Raw genomic sequence first — 20104 nt, forward strand, 5'->3', positions numbered from 1 at the left:
CACCATTCTGTGTCAAAACAAAAAAAAAACTTGCTCCTCACACCTCCTTTTGCACTTTCTCCCCCTCACCTTAAATGCATGCCCCCTAGTATGCGACATTTCAACTCTGGGAGAAAGATTTGGACCATCAACCCTGGACCAAAGTTTTTCTGGCCTCCTTTTATAGCTCGTACTCTCTAATCCAGGCAGCATCCTCTCCAAAGTCTCTACGTCCTTCTTGTAGTGGGGCGGTCAGAATTGAACACACTGTGGACAAATGGGACATGTGTTTCAGCACCCAGCATCCAACTGTCTTGCCTCACAATGTGTATTCACCAGAACACAAAACGTGTGAAAGTAATTTGATTTTTCTTTCTCCGTTATTTTTGGCTTCCTGTCCAGTTTACTCATGTGCTCTGCAGAAAGACATCCTGATCCAGGGCCGCCTCTACATCTCCAGCAACTGGCTGTGTTTCTACGCTAACTTCTTTGGAAAGGACATTAAGGTGAGTGTGACATTCACCTCATTTCATGTTTATAGTCATTGTGGCACAGGAGGAGACCATTGAGACTACGCCAGCTCTCTGCAGAACAATGTAATCAGCCCTATTTCCTCACTCTATCCCCATAGCCCGGTCAGTTTAGTTGACGTTTCAGGCTGGAGCCCGTCATCAGGAATCTGGCCCGGCCCGAAACGTCGATTCTCCTGCTTCTCGGATGCTGCCTGACCCGCTGCGCTTTTCCAGCAACACTCTCTCAACTCTGATCTCCAGCATCTGCAGACCTCCCTTCCTTCTGGTCAGTTTAATTCCCTCATTTGTCTGTTTTGAAATAATTCACCATTTCCACTTCCAACCCATGACCACATGACAAAGTTCTCCTCAAATCTATGCCCCTCCCCCGCCTCTGCCATCCAGACTGTTAAACTGTGTTCTCCTAATCTTTATACCATCAGCGTTTGTTACCTACCTGACCCAAATCCATTATAATGGTGTACAACCTCTCCGTGCCCATGGAGAGCACACCCAGCTTCTCCAACTCGACTGTTTAGCTAAAATCCCAGAACCATTCCTGTTAATGCTGCTGTGCGTTCTCTCCAGAATCCCGTTTCTCTACCAGAACTTGCTGCGATCCTCCAGTTGTGGTCTTAACCAGAACTTTGCCAAGGTTCCATGAACTGTCCAAGTACACGATGCTTCTGTTTATTGACCTCCAAATCCCGAATGCTTTTCCACTTGCTCTCGATGTGTTCTGTCTTGTCTTGAAGTGCTCTGCTAATTGTAAATCTGATCAATAAATCACAAAGCCAAAAGCATCCAAGGGTCGCTGTAAGCAGATTGGGACAAATTACCATTAATTTTATCACTTTCTACTTATTGACAGTGTATATTTTTGTCTAAGTGAGTGCTGATCACATGACAGGGAACCTGAAGGAGACTGGAATGAGTATAAGCTGAAAAATGCATTGCTGGAAAAGCGCAGCAGGTCAGGCAGCATCCAAGGAGCAGGAGAATCGACGTTTCGGGAATCAGCCCTTCTTCTGGAATGCCCGGAACGTCGATTCTCCTGTTCCTTGGATGCTGCCTGACCTGCTGCGCTTTTCCAGCAACACATTTTTCAGCTCTGATCTCCAGCATCTGCAGTCCTCACTTTCTCCTGGAATGAGTATAAGGACACCTTGCGGACTGGGCCAGCTACTGACAGAGCACTGTTTGTTTCAGACAAGGGGAATGTTGTCTGTGGAGTATAATGGGTAGCAAAAACTTTCTGAATAAATGTTACGTCCTGCTCAAACCGCCGCCCCCCCCCCCCCCCCAGCCCCCCGAAGCTGACAGATGCAGTAAAACTAACAGGCAATTCTGACCAGTCACTGCTTTTGATCCTTTCAGGTCACGGTTTCGGTCACGTCCGTCGTGCTGGTCAAGAAGCACCGAACTGCAGGACTGCTCCCAAACGGCCTCGTCATCAGGACAAAGTCCAATGAGAAGGTGAGGCCCTCACACAGCCCCCGCCCACATCTCCACCTTCCGCTGGAATGAACAGGGGCAAATACAGCCTTTGGCAGGAGGTGGTCACACCCCAGTTCAGAGAAGCTCCACTAGGCTGATCCTGAGCATCGGGGGAGGGGCGGGGGGAACAAGTGGCTAAGTACAAGTGGCAGGTAGTTCCCTTGCGACTTTCTTTCTATCGATTCTTGGGATGTGGGCAACCCTGGCAAAGCTAGTGTTTAATGCCCATCCTAAATTGCCCTGAATAAATTGTCAGTCACGTACCTTCTTGACCTGCTGCAGTCTGTGGCAAAGGAACTTATTTCTGTCGCGATTTGATACAACAGAGTGGCTCGCTCAACCATTCCAGAGGGCAGTGAAGAGTTGACCGCGTCACTGTTTGTCTGGAGTCACATGTAGGTCAGACCAGGTAAGGATGGCAGGATCCCTTCCTTGAAGGGGGTTAATGAAGCAGATGGGCTTCGATGACAGTCCGGTAGATTAGATTAGATTACTTACAGTGTGGAAACTGGCCCTTCGGCCCAACAAGTCCACACCGCCCCGCCGAAGCGTAACCCACCCATACCCCTACATCTACATCTACCCCTTGCCTAACACTACGGGCAATTTAGCACGGCCAATTCACCTGACCTGCACATCTTTGGACTGTGGGAGGAAACTGGAGCACCCGGAGGAAACCCACGCAGACACGGGGAAAACGTGCAAACTCCACACAGTCAGTCGCCTGAGGCGGGAATTGAACCCGGGTCTCAGGCGCTGTGAGGCAGCAGTGCTAACCACCGTGCCACCCCTTTTTTTCTAAAGAGTAACCCACCCAGACCCATTCCCCTACTCTATTACTCAACTTTTGCCTGTAACTAATGTACCTGGAGATGTAGCTTCCTGATCATTAGTAACGAGACTAGCATTTTATTCCAGGTTTGTTCATGACATTTGAATCACTGCTGACTGACATTCTGGGGTGTAAACCCCTGTCTCTGGAGTGCAGTAACATTACCTCAGTGCAGCTGTCGGCCATCTTGCCAACAAATCTGCAGCGATATTGTCTGTTGGGGAAACTTTGAGCTTTAATAGCCTGCACCCCTGGGGAGTTCAGCCTCCTGGAGGGGTCAGGAGGTTAAAAGAGAGCGGGAACCTGAAAGGAAAGTCCCTTGTCAGGGAGAGGGACAGGCAGAACCTGTCTCCATAGACGTCTCCTTAAGTGCCTGTTGAAAGTTGCTACTTAATGGCAGCACTCGGGCTCAATGCAGTGGAATCATGGAGTCTTCGCATCGTGCTTCTAGGCGCTGAGTTGGCTCAGCACACATTGACTGCTCGAGGCCAAATCAAAGGCACATTACTGTCCTGCCAAAATATGAAGTGCTGACCTTTAGCAACAGTTAGGAGCCAGGGACTTGAAGCAGCAAGCAGTTCAGTGAGAGTCCAACAGAAATATTTGTGCTCAATATTTTCACCAGCTCGATATGGGAACAACTAGAATCCCAAAGGGAAAAGTCAAAACAGAAGGGAAAGGGGAAGAAAAAATAATCATTACAGTCAAGGATGAGAATGTTTAATGAGATGGGGTTTATTTTAGACGTTGAAACATATAAGATCCCACAATTGACCCATTTGTGAGTGAGCAGGAAGGGGAGAGAAGGGAGACAGCTGAATAAACAGAAGGGGGAAGGATTAGTAGGTCAAGATTGCAATAACTCCACAAGGCCAGTATCCCGTCACCAAGCCACCCTTTATTTACACATGTACGATACTCGATAATGGTCCAGCTTCCTCAGAGCCAGCACTACGTGAGCAGAGCCTCTGTTTTTTTTTCTTTATTTACTCCTGTTTTTTTTTCAGAAAGTTTGACACTCCTGTTTATTTTTTTAAAATCCCCCACACTACCGCCTAACTGCGGTAGTGCTTATATTTTCCCCAGCACCCATGGTGTGTGTGTGCAGGTGTGAGACGACACGGCTGTTCCTATCTGTCAGCCAGGGCTCCCTGATTGGACCAGGTTAACAGCCTCAATCAGAGAACTCAGATTCTATAATGTCCAGCTGGCTGCCCTCAGTACACCAAAGATGAGGGTGAGTGGGCAGAGGAACATGTTGGGGATAAGGGCTCTCCTGGTATTGTCTGGTCAGATGGCCTGTTTCTGTATTAAGATTGTAGTGGAGATGTTCAAGGAGGTGAATCATGTGACTGAAGGGGCGTGTTTATATTTAGCCAGAGACAGGATTCTGGCTATGTGCCTACACCATTGTGAACACTCTTTCCACCTCTGTAACTCTGTCCAACCTCTACCCAGCTCTTTAGTTACTGGAACTCTCCTCCATCACTTTATTAGACGTGAGAATCGTTTTGCTCACTTCCCAAGTCCCATCCTCCATAAACCTGAACTCTTCTAACACTCTGCTAACACCAGGCCGTGTTCATCCTGTTAGCCAGTGCTGACATTGGTACCTGCTTCAACAAGACCCCAGTGTCAAACCTCTCAGCTGTGTTTTTAAATCTCTCCCCTCCCAATCTCTGTAATCTCCTGCAGCTGCTCCAGTACAGTGCGATCTCTGTGCTCCTACGTTTCTAGTCTCCTGACTATACCCATTTTAGTCGCTCCGTCACTGGTGATGACCTTGAATTCAGCTTCAATGAGCCTAAGCTGTGGAGTTCCAGCCCTACAACTCCCTTTTCTCTCTTAAGGCACACCTTTAAGCTTAAACATTTGACCAAACACTTGATCATCTGAACTCATACCTTCACATGTAGCCTGGTGTGAAGTTTTGTCAGGTAATAGTCCTGTGTAGCGTCTTTGGGAGTGTTTGATGGTCTTGGGGTTGCTATATAAATGCAAGTTGTTGTTTCAATTTGTGCTCCACTTAACAAGGTTCTATGCTTTGTTTTGCTGCAGTACATCTTTGTGTCCTTCATCTCCAGAGACAATGTCTATGATGAATTGAGAAAAATCTGCTCACACTTACAGGTAGGGTCAGATTCCTAGCGTTCCCATGCCAGCCGCACACCCACACCCTCGTGTTTGGAAGGGGAGAGCGACCGCTCAGTGAGCTCTGCCACTGAATAAGGGGAAGAAGTGACAAAACTCAAAAACCTCCCATTCGAACTCCTTCAGCGCTCTCTGTGTCTCTCAGCACACATTATCTAATGACTCCTGACACCACAAAGATTATTGTGGAAAATAGAAGATTATTGTTTGTGTGGGGGGTGGGGGAGGGGTAACAAATTGGCACGGGTAGAAGATTGGCCAGCTTTCTGACTGGCAGAGATCATGGAGTCTGTATAAATGGGTCTTTATTTGTCGGGCAGCATGTGACGTTCGGAGTCCTATGGGGTTCTGTGCCAGGGCCTCAGCGTTTAACAATTTACACCAATGACTTTAGTGAAGGCATTCACGGGGGGTACACACAGGCTGGGAAATGTGTTGTGAAGACAGCAAGAGTTTGCAACTAAATCTAGATAGCAGATGGAAGGCAACATAGGAAATCTGTGGAGATGCTGGTGTTGGACTGGGCTGTACAAAGTTAAAAATCACACAACCCCAGGGTGTAGTCCAACAGGTTTATTTGGAAGCACTAGCTTTCGGGGTGCTGCTCCTTCATCAGGTGGTTGTGGAGTATAAGACCGTGAGACACAGAATTTATAGCAAAAGTTTACAGTGTGAATGTAACTGAAAATATATATTAAAAAAGACCTGGGTTGTTTTGTTAAGCCTCTTATCTTTTAGAACGACCATGTTGGGTTCAGTTCTTTCACACGTAAATGGCAGAGCTTTTTTAAAGTTGCATTCTGAAGTGAACTTGGTGTCATGTTGCCTCAGATAATACATTGAAGGTGTGAGATACCCTGTGTGAGGCTGTCTGTGTCACAATGTTCAGACTGATTCTATTTCTAAAAAAGGGGATTTACACAAACTTACATGGATTCAGCAAAATAAAATGTAACTCTGCAAGTACAAATTCACCCCACAAACTTATTGTGTAAGTGTGCAAGTGGGTGTGTGTGGGGTGGGGGGGGGACTTATGAGTGTCTATGAGAGTGTGTGTGTGTGTATGTGTGTGAGTGTAAAAGAGTATAAGTGTTTGGCGCGGAGGCTCAGCCTCAGGTGACTGACTGTGTGGAGTTTGCACATTCTCCCAGTGTCTGTGTGGGTTTCCTCCGGGTGCTCCGGTTTCCTCCCACAGTCCAAAGATGTGCAGGTTAGGTGAATTGGCCATCCTAAATTGCCCATAGTGTTAGGTGCATCAGTCAGAGGGAAGAGGGTCTGGGTGGGTTTCTCTTTGGCGGGTCGGTGTGGACTGGTTGGGCCGAAGGGCCTGTTTCCACACTGTAGGGAATCTAATCTAAGTCTGTGAGAGGGTGCATATGGGTGTGGGAGTGTATGTGTGAACGTATGAGAGAGGGTCTTTGTGAATGTATGGGCCTGCATAAGTGTGTGTCTGTCCATTTGTATGTGTGTGTAGTGCAGGTGACCCCACTATACACACACACACACACACACACACACACACACACACACACACACACACACCCCCCAGGCCACTTCAAAAAAGGTTCTCTGATTTCCATATGGAAGAACTGAAACCAACATGGTCATTCTAAAAGATGAGAGACTTAACAAACAATCCTGGTCTTTTTAAAAAAAAAATGCAGTTACATCCCACTGTAAACTTTTGCTGTAAAGTTTGTGTCTCACAATCTTATACTCCACAACCACCTGATGAAGGAGCAGTGCTCTGAAAGCTAGTGCTTCCAAATAAACCTGTTGGATGAGAACCTGGTGTTGTGTGATTTTTTTAAAACTAGGAAATATGAAGTTGTTCCCTTTGGCTGGAAGAATGAAAAAAAACAGTGTATTACTTAAACATCAATAATTGTGAAATTCTGAGGTTCGAAAGGAAACCCAAAACATCAGTATGTAACCAGGAAGGCTCATGGGATACTGTCCTTTTATTACGTGGGAATTGAATATAAATGAATGTAATGCTTTAGATAAACAAGGCACTGGTGAGACCAGATGTCAAATACTGTATTTAAATTAGAATTAGCTTTATTGTCCCATGTACTCAAATGAGTACAGTGAAAAGTTTACACATCACCACTTACAGCAGTGTCTTACGTACAGAGGTACCTCGATACAGAGCCATAAGTTCAAATTCTTAGGGGAAAAGAATTACAAAAATAAAGAAATCAAAATTCCAGCATTACAGATCCCAGTAGTAAATGAGAAAAATAAAGAAAGAAAAAGGTTTGTGAAGGTTTGTAGCTCAGGTTGAGGTGATAAAGAAAGAAAGAAAGAAAGAAAAAGTTTAGAACAACAATCTGACCAACCCACTGGCACCTCGCTCCAGGCAATGCCAGGCCTTGACTCCAGATGGCGCTGACCTTCTCCTTGTGGTTCTCCCCGAGGTCAGGTGACCGGTCTGGAATCCTCTCAAGGCTGGAAGTCCAGCCTGAGGCCACGCCAGGCAGAGAGAATGCCATATAGTTATGGTCTCCTTATTCAAGGAGATTTTCCGAACTGATATGTGGGATGAGTAAGTTATTTATGAGGGAAGGTTGGACAGGCTGCGACTGGTGCTTAAAATAGCAAGGGGTGACTTGATCCGAGTGTATGAGACCCTTGGCGATCTCAGCCAAGTTGATTTGGAAACTGTGATGCAGAAATTGCTGGAGAAGCTCAGCAGGTCTGGCAGCATCTGTGAAGAGAAATCAGAGTTAATGTTTCAGGGTCCAGCAGCTAGGAAAAGTTGGTATTCAGACTGAAGGGTGGGGGAGGAAGAGAAAGGAGTAGACAATAAATGGAGACCAGAGAGAGAAACCAGCAGCCAGGCAGACAAAGGGTTGGATAATAGGGTTGGACAAAGGGGGGGGGGGGGGGCGGGAGGGAGGGAAAATGAGGAAACCGGTGAAGTCCACATTAATGCCCTGGGATTGAAGTGTTCCGAGGAGGAAGATGAGGCGTTCTTCCTCCAGGCGTCAGATGGTGAGGGAGTGACGATGGAGGAGGCCCAGGACCTGCATATTCTCAACAGAGTGGGAGGGGGGAGTTGAAATGTTCCCTAAAGCGCTCTGCGGGGGGGGGCCTCCAGTCTCCACAATGTGAAGGAGACCCCATCGGGAGCAATGGGTTGGATAACGGTGAGCCAGGGAGAGAGAAAAGCATTTTCCTAGCTACTGCCAATTCTGAAGAAGGGGTCACTGGACTCGAAACTTTCACTCTGCTTTCTCTCAGACCTGCTGTGTTGCTCCAGCAATTTCTGTAAACTTACAGCATCGACAGTTCTTTTTTTTTGATTTGGAAACTATGTTTCTTTTTGTGCTAAGTCCAGAATGAGGGGTATCATTTTAAAAGTGGGAGTGCCCTATCAGGAGGGAGTGAGAGAACTTTCCCTTTCTCTGAGGGTTGGGTAACTTTGGAATTCTCTGCCTCAGGAAGGGGAGGTTTGGTAATTGAATAGTAGTCTGGCAGAGGCAGATAGACTCAGTGAATCAAGGGTCATCTGGGGTAGATGGGAGCATGGAATTCGAAACACAAACAGATCAGCCATGACCTTATTGAATACCAGAGCAGGCTCAAGGGCCGAATGACCCACTTGGAATCATAGAATCCATACAGTACAGAAAGAGGCCATTTGGCCTATCGTGTCCACACTAACCCTCCGAAGCACATCCCACCCAGATCCTTTTGAATGCTCATATAACACTGATTGAAAAACATGTTTGTAAATGTATACATAATCAGGAAAGGTACATTGGTAGTGTCCCTTCCTCTGAGCCAGAAGCTCCAGATTTAAGTTGCACCCCAGGACTTGATGACCAGGGAAAGTGTGTTCAGAATCAGGACCCAGGGCATCAATGTGGACTTCACCAGTTTCCACATTTCCCCCCCACCTCACCCCAGTTCCAACCTTCCAGCTCAGCACCATCCCCATGACCTGTCCTACCTGCCAATCTCCCTTCCCACCTATCCACTCCACCCCTCCTCTCCAACCTATCACCTTTGCCCCCACCTCCATATTGCACTCTCAACGACCTTCTCCCCAGCCCCACCCCCCCTCCCATTTATCTCTCCACTCCCGAGGCTCCCAGCCTCATTCCTGATGAAGGGCTCCGGCCTGAAACATTGATTCCCCTGCTCCTCGGCTGCTGCCTGACCTGCTGTGCTTTTCCAGCACCACTCTAATAAGGTCGAAAAGGCCAAGTATTAATTTGTTCATCTTTCCAATTCCCGTTGCACACAGGCAGTAAGGTTTCTCTCTCGAGAGGTTTCTGATCAGCCACACAATGGAAAAGTATTGGACTTTCCACCATTACCGTTGGGAAAAGAGTAGGTGTTCCCTCAGCAACTCTGGAGTCCTGAGTGATCTGTCGTGCATCAGAAGAATTTATTTTCCTGTCTGTCAGTTTATCAGTAACTTTGACTCGGAGGTTAACAAGGTTTGAGAGAAGAAAGCAACATGGTACATCTGAGAGTAAATTATCTATGAAAAATGTCAATATGTACTGGTCAAATATGCATATTTTTATAGCAGGGCTCTTCTAGGTTTCTGAAATAACAGCACAGAGGCTGGTATCCCATCACCAAGTCACCCTTTATTCACATCGTACACAGTACGTAGACTCTGACCAGCCCACTCCGAGCCAGTCCCTAGACTGAGGAGTCTGACTCAATCTCCTGGTTATTTTTTCCTTTTCTCCTGTTTTTTCTGTGATCAAGACATTTCCTTTTTTTTTCTTTTTTTTCTTTTTTCTTTTTTTCTTTCTTTTTGTTACCCCCCCCCCCCCCACACTACCACCTAACTGCGGTAGTGCTTATTTTATCCCCAGCACCCATGGTGTGTGTGTGTTCAGGTGTGAGACACAAGGTGCACAAATCTTTATTCAAATTTCCACCACCAGGAAGATAGGAAAAACACCCAAGTGACCAGTGACAAGCACCTCCCTTCACCTCAAAGGGCTGTGTGATCAAAACAGTGTAGGGACTAAATCAAAATAGAGTTGGAGGGGGAAATCTCCTGGTTATCTCTGTCAGCCAGGGCTCCCTGATTGGCCCAACAACCCCCCCCCCCCCCCCAAATCAAGGATCTCACACATAATAACGTGCTCCTGGCACTTATTCCAATCACAGCAGTTTAGTTTTCTCCGTCATTGCTTCAAAGATCACTTGTTTCTCAGAGCTGATCGATTCATTCCCGATTGGGTATGTCCTGAGGTGTTCTGTCGACTTAAGGCAGTGCTCCCCCTGGTGTTGTACTGTCAACTGTTACAGCATCACATACCATGATCTCACCGAGTAACATGAACACAGTATAGGAACTGCATAAAGCTCACCCAGTAACATACACATAGTATAGAAAGTGCATATAGCTCATGGAGGAACATGTACACAGTATACAAACTACATAAAGCTCACCCAGTAACATGGACAGAGTATAGGAAGTGCATATTAGCTCACTGAGTTACGTGTACACAGGATACGAACTGAATACAGCTCTGAGTAATGTGCATACAGTAAAGTAACTGTACATAGCTTACGCAGTAACATGTACACAGTTAAGAAACTGCACATTGCTCTCTCAGTAATGTGTACATAATAGAGTATCTGAATGAAGCTGACACAGTATTATGTGCACATTAGATTATCTACATACAGCTCACACAGTAGCAACTGCATATAGCAGACAGATTTAAATGTAAACATAATAGGAACTATATATGTCACAATCAGTAACATGCCACAATATTGGAACGGCGTACAGCTCACTCAGTAATGTGTACACAGTGTAGGAACTGCACATCGCTCTCACAGTTACATGTACACAGTGTAGGAACTGCACATCGCTCTCACAGTTACATGTACACAGTGGAGGAACTGCACATCGCTCTCACAGTTACATGTACACGGTGTAGGAACTGCACATCGCTCTCACAGTTACATGTACACAGTGGAGGAACTGCACATCACTCTCACAGTTACATGTACACAGTGTAGGAACTGCAAATCGCTCTCACAGTTACATGTACAGTGTAGGAACTGCACATCGCTCTCACGGTTCAATGTACACAGTGTAGGAACAGCACACAGCTCTCAAAGTTACATGTACACAGTGTAGGAACTGCACACAGCTCTCACAGTTACATGTACACAGTGTAGGAACTGCACACAGCTCTCACAGTTACATGTACACAGTGTAGGAACTGCACACAGCTCTCACGGTTACATGTACACGGTGTAGGAACTGCACACAGCTCTCACAGTTACATGTACGCAGTGTAGGAACTGCACACAGCTCTCACAGTTACACGTACACTGTGTAGGAACTGCACATCGCTCTCACAGTTACATGTACACGGTGTAGGAACTGCACATCGCTCTCACAGTTACATGTACACAGTTCTGGAACTGCACACAGCTCTCACAGTTACATGTACACAGTGTAGGAACTGCACACCGCTCTCACGGTTACATGTACACGGTGTAGGAACTGCACACCGCTCTCACGGTTACATGTACACGGTGTAGGAACTGCACACCGCTCTCACGGTTACATGTACACGGTGTAGGAACTGCACATCGCTCTCACGGTTACATGTACACAGTGTAGGAACTGCACATCGCTCTCACAGTTACATGTACACAGTGTAGGAACTGCACACCGCTCTCACAGTTACATGTACACAGTGTAGGAACTGCACACCGCTCTCACAGTTACATGTACACAGTGTAGGAACTGCACACAGCTCTCACAGTTACATGTACACTGTGTAGGAACTGCACACCGCTCTCACAGTTACATGTACACAGTGTAGGAACTGCACACAGCTCTCACGGTTACACGTACACGGTGTAGGAACTGCACATCGCTCTCACAGTTACATGTACACAGTGTAGGAACTGCCCAGAACTCTTCGAGTAACTATCGCCTAATATCGAGCTGTGTTGATGGTGCTTCTTTCTGGTGAGTAGGTGTTAGCCTTGGGCTAATGTCAGTGAGAAGGTGAGAGCCCGGCTCTGGCTCTGTTGCTGTACTGAGGGAGTTGGACATGTTTGGAGGTGCTGTCTCTCTGATGATACACTTAACCAGGTCCCATTTCTCTCTTGGGAAAATGTGAAAGATCTCATTGCACTAATGTCTTGGCCAAGTCTTATCAATGAAAGTCCTGACCAGATGATCTGGTCATTCTGATGTTTCTGTCTGTGGGAGCTTGCTGTGTACAGTTTGTCTCCTGTGCTTTGTATGTACAGTCGTAACAGCACTTCAAAAAAAAATGATGCATCATGGTCTTTCGTTTTTGTAATCGGCTTTACCCATAACCAGCGATATGTAATAACATCACTGAACAGATTGATTAGAAAATATAAGAACCAGGAACCTCCCAAGCTGGGGATTTCTGCACAGGAAAAGGGTCGGGATGGGAAAGGTGGAAGCTGTTATTGGTACAAGCATCGGGCTGTTGTGAGCTCGTGGGAGTGTCCCGATCTCTGGGCTGGGAAACCTGTCGTCATGTCTCACCTGCTCCAGAGGTATATCTGAACATCATCTGAATGATTAGACAGTACCCACCTTTAAAATCCAAGGTCTGTCAAACCAAGTCAACTTCAGATTTGGTTGGACAGTGCTTTGGGGTCTCCTGATGCTGTGGAAGGTGCGATATAAATGCAAAGTCTTCGATCACGTGCACGTGATGCCTTCTCAGAGCTGGCACGTTCTAGAAACTGTGCAGTTTTCACACAATAGAAAGTGAATATATTCTACACAAGACCCCTGACACAACATATAAACTAGACATCTTCTCACACAACTTATATACCTGGTAGAAACTGTATATATCTTGCACAAGAACTTTTACACCATCAAGGAATTGCATATATCTCTCACACTAACCTATACAGCATATACAAACTGTAGATATGTATTTTAATGTTCTTTCCAGTGCCACCAGTAGCAGTGCCACCACCAGCACTCTCTTCCAATACCTTTTTTTAAATCGAATACACCTGAAGGAGGAGGGAATGATTGTATGGAATGTGTCTGAGAAATATAGGCTGCATTAATGGTGACGTTGGGCACGGAGGTGATGTACAAGACTCTTGTTAGACCTCACCTGGTGTGTTGCGTACAGTTGGGGGCGTCAGATAATCAGAAAGATGTGAGTGCAGTGGAGGGAGTGCAGAAGCGATTTACAAACGTGGTTCCAGGAATGAGAACCTTCAGTGATGAGGAGAGATTGAAGAGGGTTGAGACCGTTCTCTGGGGAGAGAAAGCGGAGAGGAAAGTTAATGGAGGTTTTCCAAATCCTGAGCAGGTGGACAGAATAGGTCAGGAGAAACTGTTCTCATTCTTAAAAGAGAAAAGGACACCAGGGTATAGATTTAAAGTAAGCAAGGATTGTGTGAGAAAAGGATGTTTCAGAGCAGTGCTTGGCCACGTGGCAGAGGTAGGTTCCTTTGAGACATTCGGGAGGGCTTTCAACAATTTATTTAGATAAAACTGGTGTGCAGGGAAGGAGGTTGGTGCGAGGTTACAGATCCAGTCCAGGTACAATGAGCCAAATGGCCTCCGTCTGTGCTGTAAACAGTTCTGTGATTTCCCACATAGCGTACAGATAACTGTGCTCCAAAGTGGGCTCACATTGGATTTGAAATGTTGACACTGTTTCTCTCTCCGTAGATGCTACTAGACCTGCTGTGTTTCTCCAGCACGTGATTGTGAGGGATCTGTGTATTTTCCATCTTCCCTCCTCCACTGTTCTTTACTCTTTAATCTCATTGGTTCAGGAGATTGGCATGACTGTAGACAACAGGCCCATTGTTCTCTGTGATCAGCAGGAGCTTTTCCCTCACTTGTACGATGTGGGCACTGCCAGCTGGGCAGGTGGGTTTTAATATCTCATCTGAAAGATGGTGCCACCCTCAGGTCTAGACTCTGACTCGAGTCTGAGAGTGAGGCTTGAACCCAGAACCTTTAGGCCTAGAGGTCAGAATGCTGCCAACCGCGCCACGGCTAACACCTCCGGTCTGGTGGGGGAGGTGAGTAGCGTCGGTGGGGGGGGGGGAGGTTTAGCCAAATCTCAAGAAAAGCAAACATGAGAATTCCCGGCAAGTGTTAAATTCTTGCCCCCAAAAAAGTTGCAAAATCTCAATACTCCATATTGAAAAGTAGCATTAGCTGGAGGACAGCCTGGATTGTTAATGTGAAAGCTCTTCCCTCTTCCTACGATGTGGTTCACTGTGTCGTTCCTTCTCCTCAGCATGACAGTAAGAAGAGTTTGATTGTGAGTCTGTCTCCAGACATGTGTGATTCTCTACCCTTGGTAAGTCATAGTTTGGATGTTCATCATTCTTAACTAATTTCCCTCCGTCGTGCCTTGCCCTCCATTTCCCCGACTATCCCAACCAACTAGAGATTTAGTACTGATCCAACAGCAATAGCTTCCTTCTCCATCAGAGGGGTTGGGGAGGGGTGGGGTATGTAAGTCATGATGGTGTGTTAACCTGAACCCTCCACCTCCCCTGAGCACTGTGAGTGACTGTATGTGTGACATTGCTTTATCTGCCCTATCGCAGGACGACTATAGGTTTCACTTGGATTTGAAGAGGAAACTGACCAATGGCTCCTCATCTTCACTGCCAGAGATTGAGTATCAGTCTACGCTGGGGAACTCCACCAGCAGCTTAAGCTCCCCAGAGGCCGAGAACTCCAGTTACCACAGTCAGACTTTTCATGGTTAGTACTCCATGTTGTTGGTGGTGTGCTGGGTAATGTCACTGGTCTAGCAATCCACAGCTCCATGAGTTCAAATCCAACCATGGCAGATGCTGACGTTTGAATTCAGTTAAAAATCCGAAGTTTAAACGTGACTGTTCTCACTTTTAAAAGAAGAACAATCTACTTCATTATCGCCACTCAGGAGAGGAAATCTGTGATCCTTACTTAGCATGGCCTACATATGACTCCAGACCTGGTCAGCTCTTAAATGGCCGAGAGTGGCACTCCGTTCAAGGGATGAACAAGTGTTGGCACTGCCAATGGTGCCCACATACTGTGAATGAATAAAAATGAAGTTATGGTGCATCACTGCCAACATTTCAGTGTGGGACATTCTTGAGAAAATTAACTGTGGGTTTGTATGGGGTGTTTATACTTCCTTATTCAACTTTAAACTTGAATTCTTCTTATCTGTCAGTCTTTCCCCCTTTTATAGGGGTTGCCATCACACTGTGTCATTACCCATTGTTTTTTGGAGATTTCACAGCCAGCTGCAACTTTAATAACTTTGACTGAACCAATTATTCTTTCCTCCACTTGGCTTCTGCTAGCTATTTCTAGGATTTGTTGCCCATAGCTACCGAGTGACACTGTCATGCGATGCACAAATAAACACTAATTGAGAGTTAATAATAGAGGTAGATTGTGGGAGAGGATCATTCTGAGAGTTGGTTAGTGTTAATGTCGTGTTTTACTGTGTACTCAGCAACAAATGGAGAATGTTTTCAACAATTTGGCAAATTGGGTTGACTGAGCATATATAATTAGTCGTCGATCGAGGAGCTTTGAGATTTGAGTTAAACTGAACAGCAGCATTAACTGGGCTTCTCCCCGACTCTCCCTCTCCTTAATCCAAATTGCTCTTTAATTCTCTGCATTTCGTTTCTTCAGAAAGAGTGGTGAAGAAAGAAAAACTATCGAAACTGGGCGCTGCTGAGGGGATTGGGAAAATGGAATATGGGATTCTCAGGATATTAATTGTTATGTAAGTATTGGACAGTATCTCCTGGCAAATGACATCTTCATTTGTTATTGGCAGTATTTAAAATCACCACCTCCCCCCCCCACTCTTGCTGTACCCATAGATTGCCTCCTTTCAAAGCAGTTGGGCATTCAACTAGATGGGCCTCCCAGATCGAGGACATAGAGTGCCCCCCCCACCCCACCACCACCAACCACCCACAACAGTTGCTAGCCAATCAGAGGTTGGCAGCTCATCACTTCCTGGCAGTAGGACCTGAGGACCTGCCCAATGGAGGCCCAGGATCAGCCAGGGGTGCAGGCCTCTGGGGTGTGATAGTGCGATGGGTGATCACTGCATGTGATTGACAGTAAGGGCAAGGCTTTGGCTTAAAGCCCCCCCCCACCCTCTACCCTCACCCTTTGTGATGCCTGGCCCCTTGATCAGGCATTAAACAACATAAAAGAATAGAAAACAGGAGCAGGAGGAGGCCATTCAGCCCTTCCAGCCTGCTCCATTATGATATGGCTGATCATTCAACTCAATAGTCTGTACCTACATTTACTCTTACTCTACGTCCTTTGATCCCTTTAGTGCTGTGGTGCTGTAACCGACTCCTTCTTGAATTGACACAATGTTTTGGCCTAATCTGTTTTTAGTGGTGGTGAATTCCACATCTCTCCACTCTCTGGGTGAAGACATATCTGCCCATTTCAGTCCAAAATAGTTTATCCTTAGATTGCTCCCCCCTGCTTCTGTGATCAGAAACCTCCTGCCTCCATCTACTCTGCGTAGCCGTGTTTGAGTTTGCAGGTTTCTACGGGAGACTGCGCCCCCCCCCCCCCACTTCATTCATCTGAACTTCGGTGAATATAATCCTAATTGATTCAAGCTCTCCTCATACACCAGTCCTGCTGTCTCAGGAATCAGTCTGGGAAATCTTTGCTGCAATCCCTCTACAGCAAGAACATCATTTCTTAGATCAGGATACTGCAGGTGTGCTCTCGGGAAGGCCCAACAAGGAGCCTACCCATAAGCCCACAAGCTTCCTTCAGAACCTACAAACCCCTACCATGTAAAAGGACAAGGGCACCACGTTCACCCGATTAGATAGTGTTGCCATGGGATACCCTCTGAGTCCGGCTCTTACTAACAGCTCCATGAACTACCTTGAGCACATCCTGAATGGAATGGCCACACTATCCTGTCCCTTGTATATTTCTGATATGGATATTTGACTCTGGAACTGCATCAATGAATGTCTTTACACTATTTAGGAAAGCTCATTCTGAGCTCAAATTTGCCATCAAAATTGAGCAATTAGACTAGTTCCCTTTCTTTGATGTATGAATTGAGAATTCTGTCACTGTCACTGGTCAAAGTAAACATTGAGGTTTCTACAGCCTACAACCTCGTGGGCACCTCATGTAGGCTTAATGTGAAGAGAGAGTTATCAGCACAGGCCTGTGTGATCATGGCTACCCTGATCAAACTGTCATTCACTATGGGTGGCACAGTGGCACAGTGGTTAGCACTGCTGCCTCACAGCGCTAGGGACCCGGGTTCAATTCCCGCCTCGGGCGACTCTCTGTGTGGAGTTTGCACATTCTCCCAGTGTCTGTGTGGGTTTCCTCCCACAGTCCAAAAATGTGCAGGTCAGGTGAATTGGCTGTGCTAAATTGCCCGAAGTGTTAGGTGCATTAGTCAGAGGGGGGGGTGGGTTACTCTTCGGAGGGTCAGTGTGGACTTGTTGGGCCGAAGGGTCTGTTTCCACACTGTAGGTAATATATCACGCAAACTCATGAAAGGGCCCAAGGTCATGACTTTTAGCCCTGAACAGTACACTCAGTCCAACTCACATTTGCCAGTGTTTACCTATTATTTACTATCTTTGTATTGCTGTGTGATTTCTCTGTATTGCTGTCAAGACAAAACTTCTCACTGTGCCTTGGTACACGTGACAATGAAGTCAGTTCAATTCAAGGTGCCTCACACATTTGAACAACAGGCGATGCTAGCTGTCTCACACTGCTACTTTGTAAAACAAGTAAATGGTTTGCTCCACTAACAAAAGGGTGCTTTGACGAGCGCACAGATGACCGATGTGGGATGGAAGTATTGGTGCCAGTGTATCGATAGGTATGTAGGCCATACATCTCACAACAGGCAGACACTGCTGACCATGCAGAACTAGCCAGTGATTACAAATCTCAGAACACCATGTTCAACATCCGATACGATTCTACGATTGGACTATATTTGTGAAATTAACCCGACCATACCATAAAGCAATTTCAGATTCTCTATCAGGAGCACAATGGGACGCAGTTTCACAGGTTAGAATCTACACACATTGAATTGAATTGAATTGACCTTATTGTCACATGTACCGAGGCACAGTGAAAAGCTTTGTCTTGTGAGCAATCCAGGCAAATCCCAGCGTGAAGTAGCCTCGATAAGTAAATAATAGGTAAACAGCAGCAAAAACAAAAACACAGGGATAGGTGAATGATAAGAGTTTGAGAGTCCGTTCAGTATTCTGACAACAGTAGGGTAGAAACTGTTTCAAAACTGTCCATTTTGAAATTAGCACACAGGACCCTGTTCAACATAGACCACGGGAATTTAACCAAACATTGCACCTTTATCGTTGAGAAAAAGGTGATGGAGACTGTCATCGCCAGTTCATTTCCCATGGTAACACTCTGATTCATCAGAATCAATCTGCCTGATTTATTTCCAGCTAACTAAGATTGCTAGTTAACAGTTCCTTTTCCATCTCCATGCTAACCATGGTCAAACCATACAGCACCTTCTCGTCCTGCCTGATCAATTAGGTTTACTCCTTCGAAGGTTGGTTACTTGGCCGTAGTTCTGATGAGGGCAAGATCAAAAGCTTTGAGTTCCTTTAAAGCAAAGTTTGCTTTTTATTATGAAGGTAAAGAAGTTTTCAAACTTTCTGTGTGTGGAATGTTGTATTATATGTCAATTTGTGTCACTTGTCTGTTTTCCTAGAGTCATTATTCTATTGGCATCGTCGATTTACATGACATTCCGCGTTTACTCCCTGGAACAGCAGCTGGGACTATTGGGCGCAGCTTCCCAAACCCTGGCCCAGAACAGGTAAGCTTGGATTCAGACAGCACGGAAACAGACCCTTCAGTCTGACCAGTCCCATGCTGACCCTAATCCCAAACTAAACTCCTCTCACTTGCCAAATGTCTGAGGCATTGCCCAAATATTGCCCCGGTGGCTACCCTTCCTATTCACTCATTGGGCCAGTGCCTGACCGTAGCCAGCCACAGGGAGCTGGTACACTCCAGTCCTGTGACCGGGTAATGGTGCCATACTCTGTCACCAGGCAGTTGGTTTTGGTCAAATGTGCAATATAGAGGGAGAGGGGATTTGGTTCCCATTGGCTATCTGTTGCTGAGATTCCCATCTGGGTTGTGGGATTGATGCCCAGACTAGTTAAGGAAGCTGGTTGCCTGGTATTGAAAGCAGATGTTTCTGGAGAGTTTAGTGCAGACACTGGGGCTTCAGGGCCCAGAGTGAAGTGTGGGTCACAGCTCTGACTGAGCCATCACAGCAATAACCGGGTTTATCAGGAGCCCCTTACTCATCTACTCACTGCTCTCCCCACCTGCACCCTCCCTCAGCCCCACACCCGCACCCTCCCTCAGCCCCACACCCGCCCACTCCCTCAGCCCCTCCCTCAGCCCCACATCCACACCCTCCCTCAGCCCCACATCCACACCCTCCCTCAGCCCCACATCCACACCCTCCCTAAGCCCCCAGGCCTCCCCTCCATCAGCCCCACACCCACCCACTCCCTCAGCCCCTCACCCACCCCCTCCCTCAGCCGCACACCCACCCCCTCCCTCAGCCCCTCACCCACCCACTCCCTCAGCCCCACATCCACACCCTCCCTAAGCCCCCAGGCCTCCCCTCCATCAGCCCCACACCCACCCACTCCCTCAGCCCCACACCCACCCACTCCCTCAGCCCCACACCCACCCCCTCCCTCAGCCCCACACCCACCCCCTCCCTCAGCCCCTCACCCACCCACTCCCTCAGCCCCTCACCCACCCACTCCCTCAGCCCCACACCTCACCCACTCCCTCAGCCCCACACCCACCCCCTCCCTCAGCCCCACACCCACCCCCTCCCTCAGCCCCTCACCCACCCACTCCCTCAGCCCCACACCCACCCCCTCCCTCAGCCCCACACCCACCCCCTCCCTCAGCCCCACACCCACCCCCTCCCTCAGCCCATCACCCACCCACTCCCTCAGCCCCACACCCACCCACTCCCTCAGCCCCACACCCACCCCCTCCCTCAGCCCCTCACCCACCCCCTCCCTCAGCCCCACACCCACCCCCTCCCTC

The 20104-nt window shown here is 47.2% G+C and overlaps 1 protein-coding gene across 4 annotated transcripts in view; it reads left to right on the plus strand.

The window, feature by feature from the left end:
• gramd2aa (GRAM domain containing 2Aa) overlaps positions 1–20104 on the plus strand; it is a 67492-nt gene that overhangs the window by 37547 nt on the left and 9841 nt on the right. For 2 of the 4 annotated variants that reach the window (XM_072553236.1, XM_072553238.1), the window contains exons 5-11: positions 382–485; positions 1869–1967; positions 4879–4950; positions 14238–14300; positions 14554–14713; positions 15647–15740; positions 18732–18839. In XM_072553236.1, the coding sequence (XP_072409337.1) occupies positions 382–485; positions 1869–1967; positions 4879–4950; positions 14238–14300; positions 14554–14713; positions 15647–15740; positions 18732–18839 (700 nt within the window). Of the gene's footprint in view, positions 1–381; positions 486–1868; positions 1968–4878; positions 4951–14237; positions 14301–14553; positions 14714–15646; positions 15741–18731; positions 18844–20104 lie in introns of those variants that run through there. The other 2 variants (XM_072553237.1, XM_072553239.1) reach the window with 2 other exon arrangements.

The sequence above is a fragment of the Chiloscyllium punctatum genome, chromosome 33 (assembly GCF_047496795.1).
Source record: "Chiloscyllium punctatum isolate Juve2018m chromosome 33, sChiPun1.3, whole genome shotgun sequence".
NCBI lineage: Eukaryota > Metazoa > Chordata > Chondrichthyes > Orectolobiformes > Hemiscylliidae > Chiloscyllium > Chiloscyllium punctatum.